Here is an 18,307-nt window from a genome sequence, read left to right on the forward strand (position 1 = left end):
CAAAAAAAATTTTTCGGATTATTAAAGGCGTCTTTTATTATAAGCCGCTTTCAATAATTTGTTATAAATTTTGAAAATCCATACTTATTGAAGGTGGTTTTTTTCTAAAAATGCCTTTTATAATTTCTAAAATTTAGAAAAGGTATTTTTTTTATAAAAATCGCCTTTAATAAGTTAGGTGCACAATTTTAAAGGCTTATAATTAAAGGCATCTTTTTTGTAAGAAACATCTTTTATAATCTCCAATAAAATTTTTAAATGATTATTGAAGGCGTTGTTCCATGGAAATGCTTTTATTAATTAATTTTATATTCATTTTCCTACCTTGAACATAGAAAGTTACAGAGTCTTGGTAAACAGAACGATTAGAAGCTGTGTTATTCTACCAAATAAATCAAACCCTTAAACACATTTCTATCAGACCATTGCTTTCTTTCTCTAATTCCTCACCTCCGACCTTCATAAAATCACCACTGCAAACCTCTGTTTTAAATTGGTAAGTATTTTTTTTTAGTTTACTATATTATTTACGCCTTCAATAGAGAATTTTTGTTTTCTCAATTCCTTAATATTGGCATATGCGTTTATATATTTTTATTAATATTGGCAAGTATGTTGTTTCTATGTAGTATGCATTCCTCTAGGTTGTGGTTTGCTAAACCTTGTTGACTGATATTGTATTGTCGAATGATATTGTATGATATTGGGTGTCTGAATAATATTTCATGCTGAATGATTTGTTAAACTTGTTGTCTGATATTATTTTGTTGAATGGGTTTAAATGGGGGTTGAATGGTGTTTCTGAGTGGTTTTGTTGAAGGGTGTGTATGAGCACATTGTTGAATGGTGCGTTAAATGATTTTTCTATTCTCAGTATGGTATTGGTTGTATTAAATTAAGTACAATGATCAATTTAGAGGGTCATATTGTGTAATTCGTATAATTATGATCAATATTACAGGTAATATGGACTCCGAACATCATTTTTCTTCTAATGAACATGCAGAAGAAAGAAGTGTAGGCCAAAAAAGAAAGGGAAGGGGCCCAAATAAACAAATCAAACTAACTGATAGTAAAATTCATGTTAACTTCAATCAAAGTGGACAGTTTGTGTCGAAAAAAGCTGCTAAGATGGCTACTCATATTAGAGCCATCGTCCGTAGGAGGATTTCAATTACGTACACCAATTGGCAACGAGTTTCTGATTATCTAAATGATGAGATATGGCAGTCCGTTATGGTATGTTTATGCAACTATTTCGTAAACTTTGTTATATGGTCATTTAAATGAAATTCAATGTGTTGATACTATTTGTGTTAACTTATTTAGGAATGGTTCGATGTCCCAATTGAGTGTAAAAAGATTGTATTACAATCTGTTGGAAAAGTTTTCAAAAACTTTAAAAGCAGATTGACAATCCAATATATTTTATTAATGGCTAATGAATGTGATGTTTTGGTTGTTCCACCTATAACATATGCAGATGTCATAAGTGTGGAAGATTGGATAAATTTTATTCAATATCGACTTTCAGAAGATTTCTCGGTATGAAAACCCATTACCAAATTAAACCATATGCAGATGTCATAAGTGTGGAAGATTGGATAAATTTTATTCAATATCGACTTTCAGAAGATTTCTCAGTACGAAAACCCATTACCAAATTAAACCAAGTTTATAAGTCTTTATGCAATATAGCCTTTGATTTTTATATGTGATTAACGTAATTTCTTGATTTTGTAGAAAATCAAAGAATAACATCGGTACATTCGAGCCAAATGGTAATATCACCATCGAACAACAAGAAAATGATATGTAACTATGAAGTTTAAGCTTGTATGTCTTCGCACACTTGTTTTATACTCATTAATGAATATTTATGAACATTAATTTCATACATTCTAATTCTTTTATTACGGTAATTTAATGAGAATCAGTGAGCTCAAACACAGAAGTTTCTAGATGGAATGTCTAAAAACAAGGATATTTACGGAATGATGGATGCTTCGCAGATGAAGTAATCGAGGAACTGATAAAAAAGATTGTATGTATAACTACTTTTTTACTATAATGTATGATTGACAATGTGGTTGTATGCATGAGTGTATACTAGCTTGTGTAGATTTGTTTAACAGCCCAACTTATTATTATCTTTCAGGATGATTATGCTGTCAAAGTAAAATCTAGTGCACTAGTAACCTAGTATGGCGAAAATCATTTATCTTTAGCATTAGGCGCTAAAGAAAGGCCTGGTCGGATTCGTGAGGTTGGTAAATTTATCTTGCCATCAACGTATTTTGGTAAACAAGCAAAAACCCCCACGAATGAGAAATACATAATATGAAGCAATAATTTTGTAAGCAACAGTAACAAATTAATGACCAGGAGTAACGCCTCAATGACCAACAGCAAAGACTCACTGCTTTGGAGTCCGTGTTGGCAGCAATACAACAGGTAATGCCAGTACCCCAGCCTGATAGCATCATCCACATACAAGAAGCTGTCGATGCAAGTAACGAAGTGATCCCATCATCTACTACCACCCAAGAAGTAAGATTTTTGTTATAATTTGAATATTAATTTGATTATAATATTGAGTGATTTAGTTTTAATACTTATAGATAAGTTTAATATTGTATGAGGATATTCAGCCTCAACGTCTGACCCTTGCCCAAGCTTCCATGAATGAGTTAACAAAATATTCGTTGGACAAATGTACCAATGAAAACTTCATATCCATTGAAGCTGAGGAAGACTTATTTGATAAACAATCATTTTCTTTCATTGGTGTGGATGAGGTGAAAGAATTTTGTGAAATGGATGAATTATCAGTTGCTGAAATCATTACTTATATGAGGTAAGCTTATAAATACAAATATGCATATTAATATGTAGTAAGTTAGTATTAGGGTGTAATACTAACTAGCAGTATTTATTGTTATCATGTAGCTTCCTATATAGAAAGCTAAAGGGGAGACAATTGACGAACAGATTTCAATTCATTGACCCTAACTTTTTTAGTGAGCAGAGTGGCACAGTCGTGTATCGTGCTAATCATGTGATCCAATGCGTGAAAAGATCGGGTAATTATTATTTGCTCCCGTATAATGTGTAGTAAGCTATATTCAAACCTTAATTACTCCAATCTGCTCCATTCTATGATCTTATGCTTATTCTAAGTATATCATTGTTATTATTTTACAATTGTCATTGAGTGCACCTTCTTAATTCAATTAATCCAACGAGGATGCCTAACCCCGATATTGAAACTTTTATAAAGAGGTATTACAGTACTTTATTATATTATATATGTTCTGTTTCTTCATATTGTAAATTTTTTTTTAGGTTCCCAATAATTTTTTTCCTTTTCAATTTAGGGTAATATCTATATTCAATAGAAGATAAAAAAACCGAAATGGGTGTAATTATCGGTAAATGTCAAATTTATTCTTTTAATACTGAGTTTGTGTAGATAACTATTTTCTAAACCGACTCAATTTAATTTTCAAGTTTTTCGTCAACCCAGTAATACTGAATGTGGATATTATATCCTTAATTTTATGTGGGAGATTGTGTTACATGATTTTATGATCACACCATTCAAGGTTAGTATAAATTTCATAAACTCATTATATATTCAAAAAAATAAAATTGTACATTATGTTCTTATTTCTTAACATTTACTTCTTATATATTTTTTTAGTTGGAAGGTAAAAAAAGCTTCACAGAAGAGGAGCTAGATAAAGTCTGTAAAGAATGGTGTGATTATGTATTGTCATTTATCAATTTTGATAAACCTTCAGGTTAGACATTGTTGGTTGATTGTAAATATATATGGAACAAATTGTTATAATGTTGTTAACATATAATGTTGTTAACATGCAATGTTGAATGGAAACATTAAGTTTGTACATTGGGGCTAGATATTGGTTTAATATTATTGATATACTTAATATGAATATAATATGTGTAATTATTAAATTAATAAGTACGATTATTTCAGAAAAATATATTAATATGGCAACGTTATCAGTTTTAATTTCGGATGTGTGGTAAATTTTTTGGAATACAACAATGTTCATTATGCAAATTCCAAAATGTAATTCATAGTATCAGATATATAAACCAAATATTTTCTAGGCATAAATATACAGCTGACAATAAACATTTTTTCTAGGCATAAACGTACATCTAACTTCACATATCAATTATGTTTATTTGATGCGATTAATGAAGGCATTTTTAGCAAGAAAACGCCTTCATTCACCCATACGAAAAACATTGAAGGCGTTTTTTACCAAAATCGCCTTCAATAATTCCCCTAAAAAATTATTGTCTGGAATATTAAAGGTATTTTGGACAAAAAACACCTTCAATAATACCAACTAAAAATAAATCGAATGGATTATGAACGGCATTTTCCTATGGGTAACACCTTCAATAATCCCAACAAAAAGTTATGATGGCATTTTTGGATATAGCCGTCTTTAATAATCCGACCATTAAAAATTATCCCTGCGAATATTAAAGGCATTTTGAGCTAAAAATGCCTTTAACCAACCCATCCAAGCTTTGTTTATGGAATATTGAAGGCGTTTATTATAAAATCGCCTTTAAAAATTCAAAACAAATTTACTGGATTATAGAATGTGAGTTCGATCAAAAATGCCTTCAATAATCGACCCCATATTTTTCCTATCGATTATTAAAGGCGTCTCTTAACGAAAAACGCCTTCAATATTCTATGATAAATTTTTTAAAGCAATTGGTGATGACGTTTATACCAAGAAAATGCCTAGAATAATCAATAACAAATAATATGTGCCTTAACCCAAAAAACCCTTGAAGGACGGATCGAACCAATAATTTTATGGTAATTAAACATCTATACGATGCTAACAATTTGATAAGCTTAATATTGGTTGAGCTTTTGAAAAAAATAAATTTAATAAGACTGAAAAAAATTTTGGTCTAAATATTAACATTGTTTCTTGTAGACAACACCTTCTTTAATCTCATACAATTTTTTATGACGTGATTATTGAAGGCGTTGTTTGTCAAAAATACGCCTTAACTATTCATCGAAACTTTTAATAAAAAATATTCAAGACGATTTAATTGAGAAGCGTCTCTAATATCAAGTCTTCGTTGACGTTTATAAGTAACAATGCCACTATTTAAATATTTAGTAGCATTTGAATAATAAACGCTTGAAATTTTGTAAAAACACAGAAGCTAGCGACGTTTGTAAGTGAAAGACTACTATAAAATTATCGCTAATACATCATTTTGCTGTAGTGGCCTATGCACATGTTAATGCCTTTTCATTTCTTCAACCCTTTTTATCTTTTTTTTTTATTTTTTATTTTTTTCTTCTCTTTTTTTTGGTTTTTTTCTTTTTTTTTTTTCCTAAACATGCACGTATGGCTTACATAGGAAGATTTTTTTTTTTTTGGAAAAAATTATAAAGTTGATGTTTTAACAAAATTATTTATCAATTGATATAAAGACAAAAAAATAAAAAATGCCAATTTTTAAAATTGATGAAAAGTTCAATTACTTTTTTTATCCAAATGCTGAATTTGATATAAAATTATAATATGTGAAAACAAAACATTTTAAATGTATATTTAATAATATATATATATAACAACTTTATAGTATGCGGATGTTAATAACATTAAAAAATTAAGATAAATATGAATATGTATGTTTAAAAGTTATGCTTGATAATTCATCTATTTTAATTTTTTTTCTCATATACATCCACTATAAATCTTACAAATCTGACCAACTTTGACCTTTAGCAATCCTCATGCTGGGTTCTCACCTCTTCAACTCTTTTTTTTTTTTTTTTAATCTTTATCTTTATCTTCTTTGCCTTTGTTTTATGAACACATATAATAACAACGCTTTTTGGAGCAATTAAAAAATAAGATATCATTCTTAAGTGGATTTAGCTTTCTTTTGTTTTTTTAATTGTTTATTTTAATATTTTTAATTATATTTAAAAATATAAATTTAAAAAGAGTGAATTTGGATTTGATTTATTATATAAGGTGTTAAAATGAAATGCACACATTATACACAAATTAATTGATAAATTTTCATTAATAATTATATTTTTTTTAAAATTATAAATAAAACTATACTAATTAATTTATTAAATACATCATTAATAAAACCGCAACAATGCATAGATGTACTTCTAGTTATGATAAATTTTAAATTGGTACACAACAAAAACAATGCTACAAAAATAAGCATCAGGTACATATTTGATGCCAATTTGAATAACAATTTTCCAGTTGTCATCCATTGATATCTATTGAAAGAGAATATATTACTTATAATTATAGCATTATAATTAATCAATTATGATGTTAAAATAATGTATGATTTATAAAAAAAAAAAAAAAAGAATTATATGAAACCTATATTATAAGTAATGATTTTTTATAAATAATTTTAATATAATCGAACAATTATAAAATTGTAATAAAAAATTAACAAGTGATGAGACAAGACATAAAAATGATATTACTAAATGACCTCATAAAAAAATATTGAACCATTCCTATTCAATGTTGAATATTCATCTGCTTTTGTAAAAACCTTCCGTTCAAATACAGTACAATTACTTTCCATCAATGAGCTATTAATTCGATATTATCGAAAACGATTTGGCATATTCATTTACTTAAATAACATAAGCCTTTGGATTCAATCCAAAATTCGTAATGCAGTGTGTTAACTAATATTAAGTGATTTGGCATTTATGAAAAAAAATGTTAGAATTACTAACTACTTAAGTCAATGCTTAGACTTACTTGCTAAGGAATTAGAAACCAAAGAAAAAAAACCCAATAACTTCATTACTAGCTTAAATATTGCTTTTTGACAAACAGATTTTAGAAACACATAACCTGATTCATGATTGGCCTGTCATCGCAAAACGCCGAAGCACTCCGTGACGCGACAACGTCCGCGTTAGTTTTAAAAATTGAAACGTCAAATTACGACGTTTAAGGGAGTGGCAGTCCCGATATTAACGAAACCAATCGGGACCATTATCGTCAATCCATTCTCTGGTTTTCTGTTTTAATTTAAACCACGCCAACGGCCCTTTTCAACTCTCCTGTTACCAACCCTTTTTTTTTTCTTTTAGTTTTGTTACTCATTTTTATTTTACAGGTCTAGGGTTTCTCTTCGTAGAAAATGTTGCAGAAAACCTCTTTTCCTGTCTACAAGTTGGGGGAGTTTTCGGAGCAACTATCCAGGTCAACCATGGCTTGATTCTTTGATTTTTCCGGTACAATTCTCTCTTCAAACCCCCCTGTTTATAGCCAGTTTTACTTTTACCTCTGAAGCTGGTTTGCTTTGAGTGATCTTTACCCCTTTTTACAATAGCTGGACACCTGAAAACTTGAGATTATTCATTTAAAGATTGATCTGGAGCTGGTTTTGTGGTGTTTTGTTGAGCTTATTATTGTTTTATTGAGTTGCTTTTGATGGATGCGTGGGGTATTTTGAGTGTTGTACCTTTGTTTCTTGAAATTGCTTCAACTAATATCATAATTTAAATTGTTTTTTTGGGGATTTCTAAGAGTTGCTAACTTACAAGGCTTTTCCCCTCTTTTCTTTTTCCCTCTCTGCTTCCAAATCTAGTAGCTGAATGGAATATGCTTCCGTGTATGCCATCGCTGCCTTTTCGTGTTTGTTTTTCTTTAGTGTTTTCTATACCTGAAATGCTTTCTTTTTTGCCCTTTTTTATTTTTTTCCTAACCCAGGGGTTTTCTACGGGTGTTGGTTTGACCAACCAAAATAGAAGCCTCTTTCTTGACCATGTGATTTTCTTATAGGGTTCCCCTTGGATTATTTTATTATCTCTTTTACTTGGCTCTTTTAATTAAGTGACTGGTGCTTGTTATGTGCTACTCACTTATGTATGGTTTTTTTCCTCCCATTTTAAGTATGACCAGGAAAAAAAGGTTTTACTGGAGATTCATCAATCAATAATAGGTTGCCCATTTTTACTTTCTCTTGTTTGACTAGTAAAATGAAATCCTTGGTGAGCTTTGCCGAAGCAGTAGTGGATGCATAAAATTTATGCTGTCTACTTTTACAGGGGTGGCATTCTTCAAGTGGATATGTATAGTATTTCTGAACATCCAAATGCAGAAACAATCCTGGTAAATTTTCTTAGTAATTCAAGACAGTTGCTATTGGGTATTTTAATCAGTTAAAAAAAATCTTGTTTGATGGTTTGCTTGGGCTTCTCTTATGTATTCTTGTGCGTCTTGTTATTATTCTTGTATTCCTGTAGATGTGTATTATCAATGACATTTGGTGTATTGAGTTTCAGATTCAAGTTTCTTGGCTAAAACCACATAGGAAAAGTCCACTTCTTGAACAAGTATAAGCTATGTACCAGGAAGGAGCGCCTGAGTTTGTTATTGATCAGGGAATGTACTACCCTACTGCCACCAACTATGGATATAACTGTACTGGTAATTTAAATTCCTTCAGTGTGATGTACATGGGTGGTACTTATAGAATCTCAAGTGTATCCTGTTTATTGTATTTGGACAGGTTTTGAATCACCCGTTGAATGGGAGGACCACCAAAATATTTTTAGTGCGGATGGTCCAGATGTCCAATATGTGGTGGGTAAACTAATCTTTCTAACTCTATAATAGATACATTTGAATAGTCAGACATGCATTCAAGACAAGTTGCTTCTTAGTGATTTATCATTTCAAATTTTGCTTAAGGCCTGCTTTCTCTTCTTCAGGGTGCCCAAACTGAAACTTTGCCTTATGTATGTTACACACCTAGCTATGGATATGCACAGTCTCCATACAACCCATACAATCCTTACATTCCTGGTGCTGTGATGGGTGACAGCCCATTTGTAGGGGCACCACAATATTACACTGTTCCCCCTTATCAAAACCCCATATCTCCAACTGCTTATGTTCCTTTTGTTATTCAACCTGATCGCATTCGAAATAGTTCAACAGAATCTTTGTTTGATACTCATGCTTCAATTGCTAATAGACCTGATGGAAGAGGAGTTAAACATGGTCTTGCTTCAGCATCTGTAGTGTTTCCTAGAAACACTTCAAAGTCTGCTCCAAATCAGACAGATTCCATGAACAGGGTATTGGATGGACAAAGTAAGCATTCTGCAGTCCATGGAAACTTTCTTGATAGTTCTGGTCCAGCTACAGCACGTGTTCATCAGGTGCATTTACTTAGGTTCTAATTTAAACTTACATTGAATTGGACTTTCTTGAATTTTGATGAAATGCTGTGGCTTCTTACCAAGTACCGCATTTGAAGGTTCTTATCAAGTAATTATTTTTGTAGGGTAGAATTGCTTCTGGGTCCATTCAGCCCATTGGCAACATTCCTGGTGGGAAACTTTCATTTCATCGTTTTCAATTAAAAATGGATCTTCCTGTTGGTAATGCCTTCCCTGACTATGGATCAAGTGCTCCTGGACTTGGTGCACTGGATAATCTTCAATCCAAGATCCATGTTGGCAGGGTTTTGAGTGATGTGCATGGATTCCCAGATACATTGGGTGAACAGAATCGAGGTCCTAGAACCAACAGATTAAAAAACCAACTCATGGTTAAAGCCTACACAACTAAAGCTGGAAATAGTGATGATGCTGAAGGAAACGTCATTATCTATACTGACCAATATAACAAGGATGATTTTCCAACTGACTATGTTGATGCAAAGTTTTTTGTAATAAAATCATATAGCGAGGATGATGTACACAAGAGCATCAAATACAATGTTTGGTCATCTACACCACATGGGAACAAGAAACTGGAGAGTGCTTTTGAAGGTGCACAGAAAAAAGGTGTGGGGAAACCTAGCGGCTGTCCGATCTTCCTGTTCTTTTCTGTGAGTTCTATACCTGTTTGGATATTACTGGACTTATATTGACTTATGTCATTATAGATTTTTGTTAAATATAAGTGGCTTGCAATTTTCTGATATTCATTAACTACTTCAATGTGGTACTTTGTCCACACAGGTTAATGCCAGTGGACAATTCTGTGGTGTTGCGGAGATGATTGGCCCAGTTGACTTCCAGAAGGATATGGATTTTTGGCAGCAAGACAAGTGGAGCGGAAGCTTCCCTGTCAAATGGCACATCATTAAAGATGTTCCAAATAGCCACTTTAGACACATCATATTAGAGAACAATGAAAACAAGCCAGTGACTAATAGCAGGGATACACAAGAGGTATGTTCAGAAATTTAGCTTTCTTCTAATTGAAGGCAAACTATGAACATAGAAACTAGTTTACTATTCTTTTAAGTTTATTTCTCCTGAGTCTTGACATGGCAATCAAGGTTGGTGAATTTTGATTTGCTTACTCCAGGATTATGGTCTTGATAAGACCTTCATGTTGTTGTTTTGTTTCTTATAAAATGTTTGCCCAAGTGCAGATAATGTACAAGCAAGGTATGGAGGTGCTGAAAGTATTCAAAAATCATACAATGAAGACCTCTTTACTTGATGACTTTATGTACTATGAAAATCGTCAAAGAATCATGCAAGAAGAGAAAGCCAGGCTACTAATTAAAAGATTTGACAGCCCTGTCCTAGCACCTGCATTGGATCCTGTCAATAAGCTAAACCATGTTGAGCTACTTCTGAATGACAAGGAGAAAACTGCCAAGCAAAGTGATCCTGACATGTTGAAGAGAACTGTTCCTTCATCTAGTCAGCAGGTGTCTGCAGATTCTGATATAACTAATGCAAGAACAATGGATGAAAATTTAGAGCAAATTGCTAACAATGCTGCAGCTACTTTAAAGATTGGCTTGCTCACTATAAATACAAAGCAGGATGAGTCTAAACCTTCTGCGGATGCTACAGTTGGTGCTATGAATGCTACTGCTGTTGAGGTGGTAACAGTAGGATCAATGCCTCTGAAAGTCAATGGTTTTGCTGAATCTTCTGGTTTTCTAACAGTTGGTACTATTCCTCTTAATCCCAAGATCCTGCAGCTTGGGGAAGGAGGTGTTTCTGCTAAAAGGTGTACCACTAATGGTACTGAGGCTTATGATTAACTGGGGCTTATCTGTCGGCTGGAACATACTCAAACCTGGTTGTTATGATGCAGTCTTGACTGTTGTAAACCTGAGTGTATCATGGTACTCATTGTTACAGAATTGTTAGTGTAAATACTTGTTCAGGTCAGCTTTTGCTGTTTTTAACTCCCCCCCCCCCCCCCCCCCCCCCATCTTTACTTACCCAAGCTGGTTTCCAACCCATGGATACTTTAAACTGACAGAGTGTTTTAGTTTTTTGTTGTTTTTTTTTTTTTTTTGCGGGGGGGGGGGAGGATTGCTTTCAATTTCGTTTATGAAATTGCGGGAATACTCTAAAATTTTATTTTGCATTTCAATATTGATGCAAAGAATTCGCATTTGTTTTGCAATATACACCATATTACCAGTGTTTCTCTATTTGAATGCCTACTCTTTTGGTTTGGTTTTTGATTCAGAATTCTTACTTGATTTTGGGAGCTTTATTGGATCATGGTTCTAACAGAGGTTGCCATATATATTGCATTGTGATTGGAAAGGGCAAAATTGTTCCTTAATTTGTGAGAGTAAAGAAGTGGAAGAAGTGGGTATAATTTAGAAATACTCCGTAAAGATGCACTAGATGATGCGATGTCGTTTACGTCTAATGACTAATGATATATCATCAAACTCTCTAATTCTAACGAGGAAGAAGCAAGACTCACTCAGTCACCTCTGATGGCAAAGCCAGATGTTAGACAGACTGTGTTAACACAGGATGATGAGTTTTTGATCATTGGTTGTGATGGCATTTGGGATGCAATGTCAAGCCAGTTTGCTGTCAAAGGCAGCAAGATGACCCGGAAGAATGTTCCAGAGAATTAGTCAATGGAGCATCTTGCCTGAATTCATCAGATAACCTCAATGTATATGTTACCTGCTTTTCCTCCCCCGCTCATGTTGAGTCTTGTCCTGTCCAACCTCTCTGAGGAGGCGAGGAATAGATTGAAGAGCTTGTTAGAATGCAATTGAATGTAAACAACAATTATTTCTTGTTTATTTACCGTTACTCCTACTGGGAGAAAACATTGCAATCTGTTTTTGGCTGAGTTTAGAAAAAGCAGCCAGCAGTCTTGTAGAATATCAGAGGCATTTTTTTTAATCATGTTATGGGCGTCTGGTCTGGAGGTGTAATTATTTTTAAGAGTTAATTATATTTTTGGTATATAAATTAAAAAATGTATAAATTGATACAAGAAATAAAGAAAATGTACGAGTTCTTTGGGTCCGATGAGCCCATTAACGTTTTCGGGCATCTTAGTTGGAAAATCAAAGGAAAAAGTCTGATCATAACCAACGGATCAGATTGGTATTTCATCTGTACCAAACTCCAAAAATCCAGGTTCCAAATATTCTAGTATTCCTCGTGTCTTTTATTGTACTGGGAAGAGCAGCATCTAAGTCATGGTCAGCATCTAAGTCATCTGTATACCTTCTGAGGTATGCGCTACGGTTTCATTTAAAAAAAAACTTATGGGTGCTGAATCGACTTTGATTATAAATATTTAGAAAGATTTGGAGATGGGTGTATGGGTTTCTTTGTTTTTCTTGTTTTCTTTTGTTTTAATGTTGTGAAGGTCTTGAATTATATGGAGAAAATGGTTATAAAACTGATCCTGCTATTGAAGTGGTTGTCTCCGTTTCTGTTCTGAATGCCCTTTAAAAAACTGTGATTGACTATTCTATTTGTAACGTCGAAAATGGCATTTGCTAGTTGTATCTTTTTGGGCATATATTTTTTTAAACAAAATGAAAAGAAAAAAAGATGATTTCTTTTTTTTATCTTTATTTTTAAAAGAATATAATCTTTTCCAATTCTCTTCAATTAATCAGTGTTGAAAATACCCACTTGATTACTATATGATATGCTTTGATCTTTCAGTCTTCGGATGAACTATATTAGTTGCCTTCCTAGTTCCTAAAGGCTAAATATCACATTAGAGTTTTATCTTTCTAATGTTGCTTTATTACATTCAGGCAGTTCTTCATTCCTCCCACATGTGCCATGAAGCTAAGCATTCATTTGCTGCCCATGGTGTGAAATTTTCTTCTGTTGAGGTTGATTTGCCCGCCATGATGGCCCAAAAAGACAAAGCTGTTTCTAATCTTACCCGTGGTTTTGAAGGTCTATTCAAGAATAACAAGGTAAACTATGTCGAAGGCTATGGTATGTTCATTTCTCCCTCTGAGGTTTCCGTAGATACTCTTGAAGGTGGGAGCACTGTTGTAAAAGGCAAGAATATCATAATTGCCACTGTTTCTGATGTCAAATCTTTACCTGGTATCACCATTGATGAGAAGAGAATTGTGTCATCAATTGGTGCTCTAGCTTTGTTCGAAGTCCCTAAGAGACTCATAGTCATTGGGTAGGCTACATTGGGCTTGAGATGGATTCTGTCTGAGGCCGACTGGGCTCAGAGATTACTGTTGTTGAGTTTGCCCCAGATATTGTTCCAACAATGGATGCAGAAGTCCGCAAGCAATTCCAACGTGCACTTGAGAAGCAAAAGATGAAATTCATGCTCAAAACTGAGGTAGTTGGAGTTGATACTATAGGAAATGGTGTGAAGTTGACAGTTGAACCAGCTGCTAGTGGAGAGCAGACCACACTTGAAGCTGGTGTTGTTCTGGTCTCTGCTGGTAGGGTTCCATTCACAGCTGGACTTGGCTTGGACAAGACAAGAGTGGAAACTGATAAGGCAGGACGAATTTTAGTCGATGAAAGATTTGTTACAAATGTACCAGGTGTTTATGCCATTGGAGATGTAATTCCAGGGCCTTTGTTAGCCCACAAAGCAGAAGAGGATGGTGTTGCTTGTGTAGAGTTTATAGCTGGTAAACAGGGCCATGTTAATTATGACAAGGTCCCTGGAGTTGTCTACACTCATCCCGAGGTTGCATCCGTTGGGAAGACTGAAGAGCGGGTTAAGGCACTTGGTGTTGATTACGGTGTTGGGAAGTTCCCTTTCTTGGCAAATAGCCGAGCCGAGGCTATTGATGATGCTGAAGGAATAGTCAAGATACTGGCTGAAAAGGAGTCAGACAAAATTCTGGAAGTCCATATCATGGCACCCAATGCTGGAGAGCTCATCCATGAAGCAGTTCTTGCCATTAATTATGATGCATCAACTGAGGACATTGCACGCGTGTGCCATGCACATCCCACAATGAGTGAGGCATTGAAGGAAGCTGCAATGGCCACCTATGACAAGCCAATTCATATCTAGAAATGTAGATTTTACTGTGTTATTCTTTTTTATATTTGTTTGAGAATTTTCAAGATGACTTAGTACAACTGTTCACTTTGTTGTTTGCCCTTACTTGAAGCAGATGGCATGCTTGAATAGAGATTTATTCATCCTTCTCTATTGTCTAAATGGCGTAATAACACTGCATGTTCAGTCTTCTGTTTGATCATTGATGTGCAATTAATAACAACACGCTCTGGTGATTCCTTGTTATACATACAATGCAGTTTCCCATACCTTGAAGGGGCATGTTGAGCTAATATTTTGTTGGTGTCAATACATAATTTGTTAATGTGTGAAAGGTGAAAAGCTGCTGTTTATAGGGAGGCAGGATACGATGGAAACGATTTTAGAGAACCATCTAAGTGTGAACAATCATCAATGACAAAATATTTTAAAAGACAAATTTGCCAAATGCTTACATTTCATTTTAATAATTAATAATAACATTTGATTCCCGGATAATATCTTTGGATTAGAAATAATAGCCGGATAATCCCATCCCTCGATTATAATTTTAGGAACACAAAAGCGGGCTAGCCATATTGGAATTCTTTAATTGTTACTTAGGTTGACTTGGGCGGATTTGGGATGGAATTGAGTCTAAATTTTTTACCATTCCATATTTGTGATGTCAGATGTGCAATCAGCCAATCACTACCAATCCAATTGCTTTTCATTTTTAGATTGAAACAAGTAGGGAAGGAGTAAGGGTCGATTAATTAGTTTTGCACCGTTGATTTTACGTTCGCAAACTCAACCACTCTTGCTTTTTATTTATCTATTTATTTTTGGTCAAGATAAGTTTAAGAGGAGGAGTGGGTACTCAAACCGCCAATTTAATTAGATTTATAGATTTATTAAAATTTTCTACAAATATTTTGAACTTACATATTGTCTACACACAAAATCTGGAGGGGGCTCGAACTCGGGTGCTTGTGCACCAAGGCCTCACTCTTCCTTCTCTCTTTACCTTATCTCACTTTTATTATTTCATCCACCAGAAAGAACACAGAAACGGAAACGATAAAAGAAAAACAATGGCCTCTTTGGCTCAACAATTCACAGGCCTAAGATGTCAACCACCCTCTTCTCGCTTTCCGGAAAAACGAAAGCGAACACAAAAGGTGGGTGCTTTTGCTTCTCCCATAGTTTCAGCTGTTGCTGTCTCAAATAAACAGACCAAAGACAGGCGTGAACTCAAGAAGATGTTCGAGGAAGCCTACGAACGCTGTCGTACTGCTCCTATGGAAGGCGTTTCATTCACTCTTGAGGATTTTCAGACTGCTCTTGAAAAAAATGACTTTGATTCTGAGCTTGGAACCACGGTTTGATTTTGCTTTTTCTTCTTTTCGTTTGGTTCTTCTATTTGATTCAATGTTTCAAAATTTATAGCTTTGGAATAGGAATTATTAGCGGATTATGTGAACTTGGTTCTGATAGTTCAAAATAGTTAAGATTGAGATTTTGTTAGTGGATGAACTCAGATGAGGTATTTTATGTGAATTATGTCGAAATTTTGATTGGGGGTGGGTTTGGTTGGATTTTGAGTTTATATAGTTTTATATTTTAAAGCCTTTTTTTCTCTTGTTTTTCTCATTCTTGCTGATTTTGGCTGTGATGAAGAGCAATTTAACTTTAACTTGTGTTGTGCATGATGTTTTATAATGCCAATGGAAAAATGTATATATTTTCAGGCAAAAGGAACAGTTTTCTTTACGGATGCCTATGGGGCAATGGTTGACATTACTGCAAAATCTTCAGCATATCTACCAGTCCAAGAGGCCAGCATTTACAAAATTAAACATGTGGAAGAAGCAGGTATAGTTCCTGGTATAAGGGAGGAATTTGTTATTATTGGTGAAAATGAGGCTGATAATAGCTTAATCTTGAGCTTAAGGGCCATCCAATATGAGCTTGCCTGGGAACGATGCAGGCAGCTTCAAGCTGAGGATATTGTTGTCAAGGGAAAGGTGTGTATTCTATGCCAATTGTATCTGCTTTTGTGATAATGTTGAAACTCTTATACGGCAAATCGTATCTTTTGTCTAGGGATTCCCCTTGAATTTTATACTTATTCATGTATTCTCACTCAGTGCTCTTTGACTAACTGATACATGCATGTAGGTTGTTGGTGCAAACAAGGGTGGAGTAGTGGCATTAGTGGAGGGCCTTCGGGGATTTGTTCCTTTCTCACAGATATCATCAGTTAGTTCTGTGATCCCAACTGCATATTTTTGACACCCTGTGTTTTACTTGCACTAAATTCCCTTTGAGATCCATGTTTTGCTGTTGTATGTTACCCACTATTCCGTATTCAAAATCTGATTTTCTTATGTCAGTAGTTTTATGAATTGTTCATCATAACTTAGGAGTAACAAGTAATCCAGTTTCTCATGAATTGCATTTTGTCCAACTAGCTCTGTATGGTTGTACATGGAAATTCAAATTATCCTTAGTAATTTATTCTTTCATGCCTTATCAGAAATCCACTGCAGAAGAGCTTTTAGGTAAGGATCTTCCTTTGAAATTTGTTGAGGTTGATGAGGAACAGTCCAGGCTTCTCCTCAGTAACCGCAAGGCCATGGCTGACAGCCAGGCACAGCTAGGAATTGGATCAGTTGTTCTTGGAACTGTTCAGAGCCTGAAACCATTTGGTGCATTCATTGATATTGGTGGAATTAATGGCCTTCTTCATGTCAGTCAGATCAGTCATGATCGTGTTTCAGATATTGGTACAGTTCTCCAGCCTGGTGACACTCTGAAGGTGACTTATGTTATCAAGTTTATTCTTAGCAAGAATTTATGCTTCTTAGAAATGTATTTTAGAGACCATGTCAAATGATGTAGGTCATGATACTGAGCCATGACCGAGAAAGAGGCAGAGTAAGTCTTTCTACAAAGAAATTAGAACCTACCCCTGGTGACATGATTCGTAATCCAACTCTTGTTTTCGAGAAGGTAGTCTCCAATAATCTTCTCAATCCTCTTTTGCTATAGCATTGTAAATTAATTCATGTTGGATGTCGACCTTACTTTGTTGTTATGTATTGCATTTACCATGCATTTTTCTCTGATGCTTTGAATCATCTCAGTATAACAACCGTTGATTATGGCTTTTCCTTTTATTTTTTCTAACAGGCTGAAGAGATGGCTCAGACATTCAGGCAGAGAATTGCTCAAGCAGAAGCTATGGCTCGTGCGGACATGCTTAGATTCCAGCCTGAGGTAAAATCTTAGTTGCTACGTAGTTTGCTCCTTGTAGAAAGGATGGGGTTAGATTATTTGCTATCTGGTTAAATTGAGCGTTCCCTTTGTGATAAATCTTGCAGAGTGGCTTTACTCTGAGCTCTGATGGGATATTGGGTCCCCTTACATCAGACTTACCAGCAGAAGGTTTCGACTTGAGTGATGTTCCCGAAGCTGAAGATTCTTAATTCTTTTTTGTAAAATTGGTCCAATTGCTTTAGTACAGCCAAATGAGAAAACAATGCCTCACCTCACTTTCGCTGCGCAATTTAGCTTCGAGTCTTTCACCAATTCGGATTTAAAAAAAAAAAAAAAATTTTCCTTTGACCACCAGATCACTGGTCCATGTAATTCTAGTAACGAGGGTAAAGCCCGAGCTGCTTGATAAAAAACAATATTCTGTAATACGAGAGTAGAAAGTGGGGGTAAAAACTAGAGAGCAAGTGGAAGGAAGTAGGCCGTAGATTGCTGGTTTCGCCGGAGGATATCAATTTCTAAGTGTAAAAAGCAAGGATCTGGGCCTCCAATTTCGTCTTTTAATACCCAAAATAAATAAATAAAAGGTGATTTAGCATCCTGACCAAGGATTGTACGTATAAATACATTCTCTCTTTCTGAGGCAAAATTTTCCTAGTTTCATTCTCGTCAGGCTTACTAGAACAAGTGAAACAGTAATTCACTCAAAAAGCCAA

At 34.4% G+C, this 18,307-nt stretch overlaps 2 protein-coding genes and 2 pseudogenes across 5 annotated transcripts; 3 read left to right on the forward strand and 1 right to left on the reverse strand.

Annotated features, from left to right (window-relative positions):
• LOC111298311 (cytochrome P450 83B1-like) overlaps positions 1-7,701 on the reverse strand; it is a 64,619-nt pseudogene extending 56,918 nt beyond the window's left edge.
• LOC111293629 (YTH domain-containing protein ECT4-like) lies at positions 7,132-11,499 on the forward strand. 4 transcript variants are annotated; one of them, XM_022886478.2, is made up of 9 exons: positions 7,132-7,312; positions 7,974-8,022; positions 8,129-8,192; positions 8,366-8,510; positions 8,593-8,666; positions 8,795-9,247; positions 9,373-9,921; positions 10,055-10,267; positions 10,474-11,499. In XM_022886478.2, exons 4-9 carry the CDS (start codon positions 8,426-8,428, stop codon positions 11,098-11,100), a joined length of 2,001 nt encoding a protein of 666 aa, XP_022742213.1. In that variant the 5' UTR covers positions 7,132-7,312; positions 7,974-8,022; positions 8,129-8,192; positions 8,366-8,425; the 3' UTR covers positions 11,101-11,499. The 4 variants fall into 4 exon arrangements, with proteins under 4 accessions (XP_022742213.1, XP_022742204.1, XP_022742197.1 ...); XM_022886469.2 differs by lacking the exon at positions 7,974-8,022 and having other exon boundaries at positions 8,056-8,192; XM_022886462.2 differs by lacking the exon at positions 7,974-8,022.
• A 1,493-nt stretch (positions 11,500-12,992) lies between these two features.
• Positions 12,993-14,467, forward strand: LOC111298603 (dihydrolipoyl dehydrogenase 1, mitochondrial pseudogene; annotated as a pseudogene).
• A 712-nt stretch (positions 14,468-15,179) lies between these two features.
• Positions 15,180-18,215, forward strand: LOC111293620 (small ribosomal subunit protein bS1c-like). The gene is made up of 7 exons (XM_022886438.2): positions 15,180-15,694; positions 16,064-16,339; positions 16,494-16,574; positions 16,852-17,133; positions 17,217-17,327; positions 17,508-17,594; positions 17,699-18,215. Exons 1-7 carry the CDS (start codon positions 15,407-15,409, stop codon positions 17,801-17,803), a joined length of 1,230 nt encoding a protein of 409 aa, XP_022742173.1. The 5' UTR covers positions 15,180-15,406; the 3' UTR covers positions 17,804-18,215.
• Positions 18,216-18,307: the final 92 nt, after the last annotated feature.

The sequence above is a fragment of the Durio zibethinus genome, chromosome 16, assembly GCF_047325235.1.
Source record: "Durio zibethinus cultivar Kanyao isolate XHJ-2024 chromosome 16, ASM4732523v1, whole genome shotgun sequence".
NCBI classification, from domain to species: Eukaryota; Viridiplantae; Streptophyta; class Magnoliopsida; order Malvales; family Malvaceae; genus Durio; species Durio zibethinus.

Excerpts from the sequence above, each read along its gene's own strand:
- LOC111293629 (XM_022886478.2), top strand. The coding sequence starts at position 8,426 with ATGTACCAGGAAGGAGCGCCTGAGTTTGTTATTGATCAGGGAATGTAC. Across the intron at positions 9,248-9,372 it reads CTACAGCACGTGTTCATCAG|GGTAGAATTGCTTCTGGGTC; the intron begins GTGCATTTACTT and ends TTATTTTTGTAG. Across the intron at positions 10,268-10,473 it reads ATAGCAGGGATACACAAGAG|ATAATGTACAAGCAAGGTAT; the intron begins GTATGTTCAGAA and ends GCCCAAGTGCAG.
- LOC111293620 (XM_022886438.2), top strand. The coding sequence starts at position 15,407 with ATGGCCTCTTTGGCTCAACAATTCACAGGCCTAAGATGTCAACCACCC. Across the intron at positions 15,695-16,063 it reads ATTCTGAGCTTGGAACCACG|GCAAAAGGAACAGTTTTCTT; the intron begins GTTTGATTTTGC and ends ATATATTTTCAG. Across the intron at positions 16,575-16,851 it reads CTTTCTCACAGATATCATCA|AAATCCACTGCAGAAGAGCT; the intron begins GTTAGTTCTGTG and ends ATGCCTTATCAG.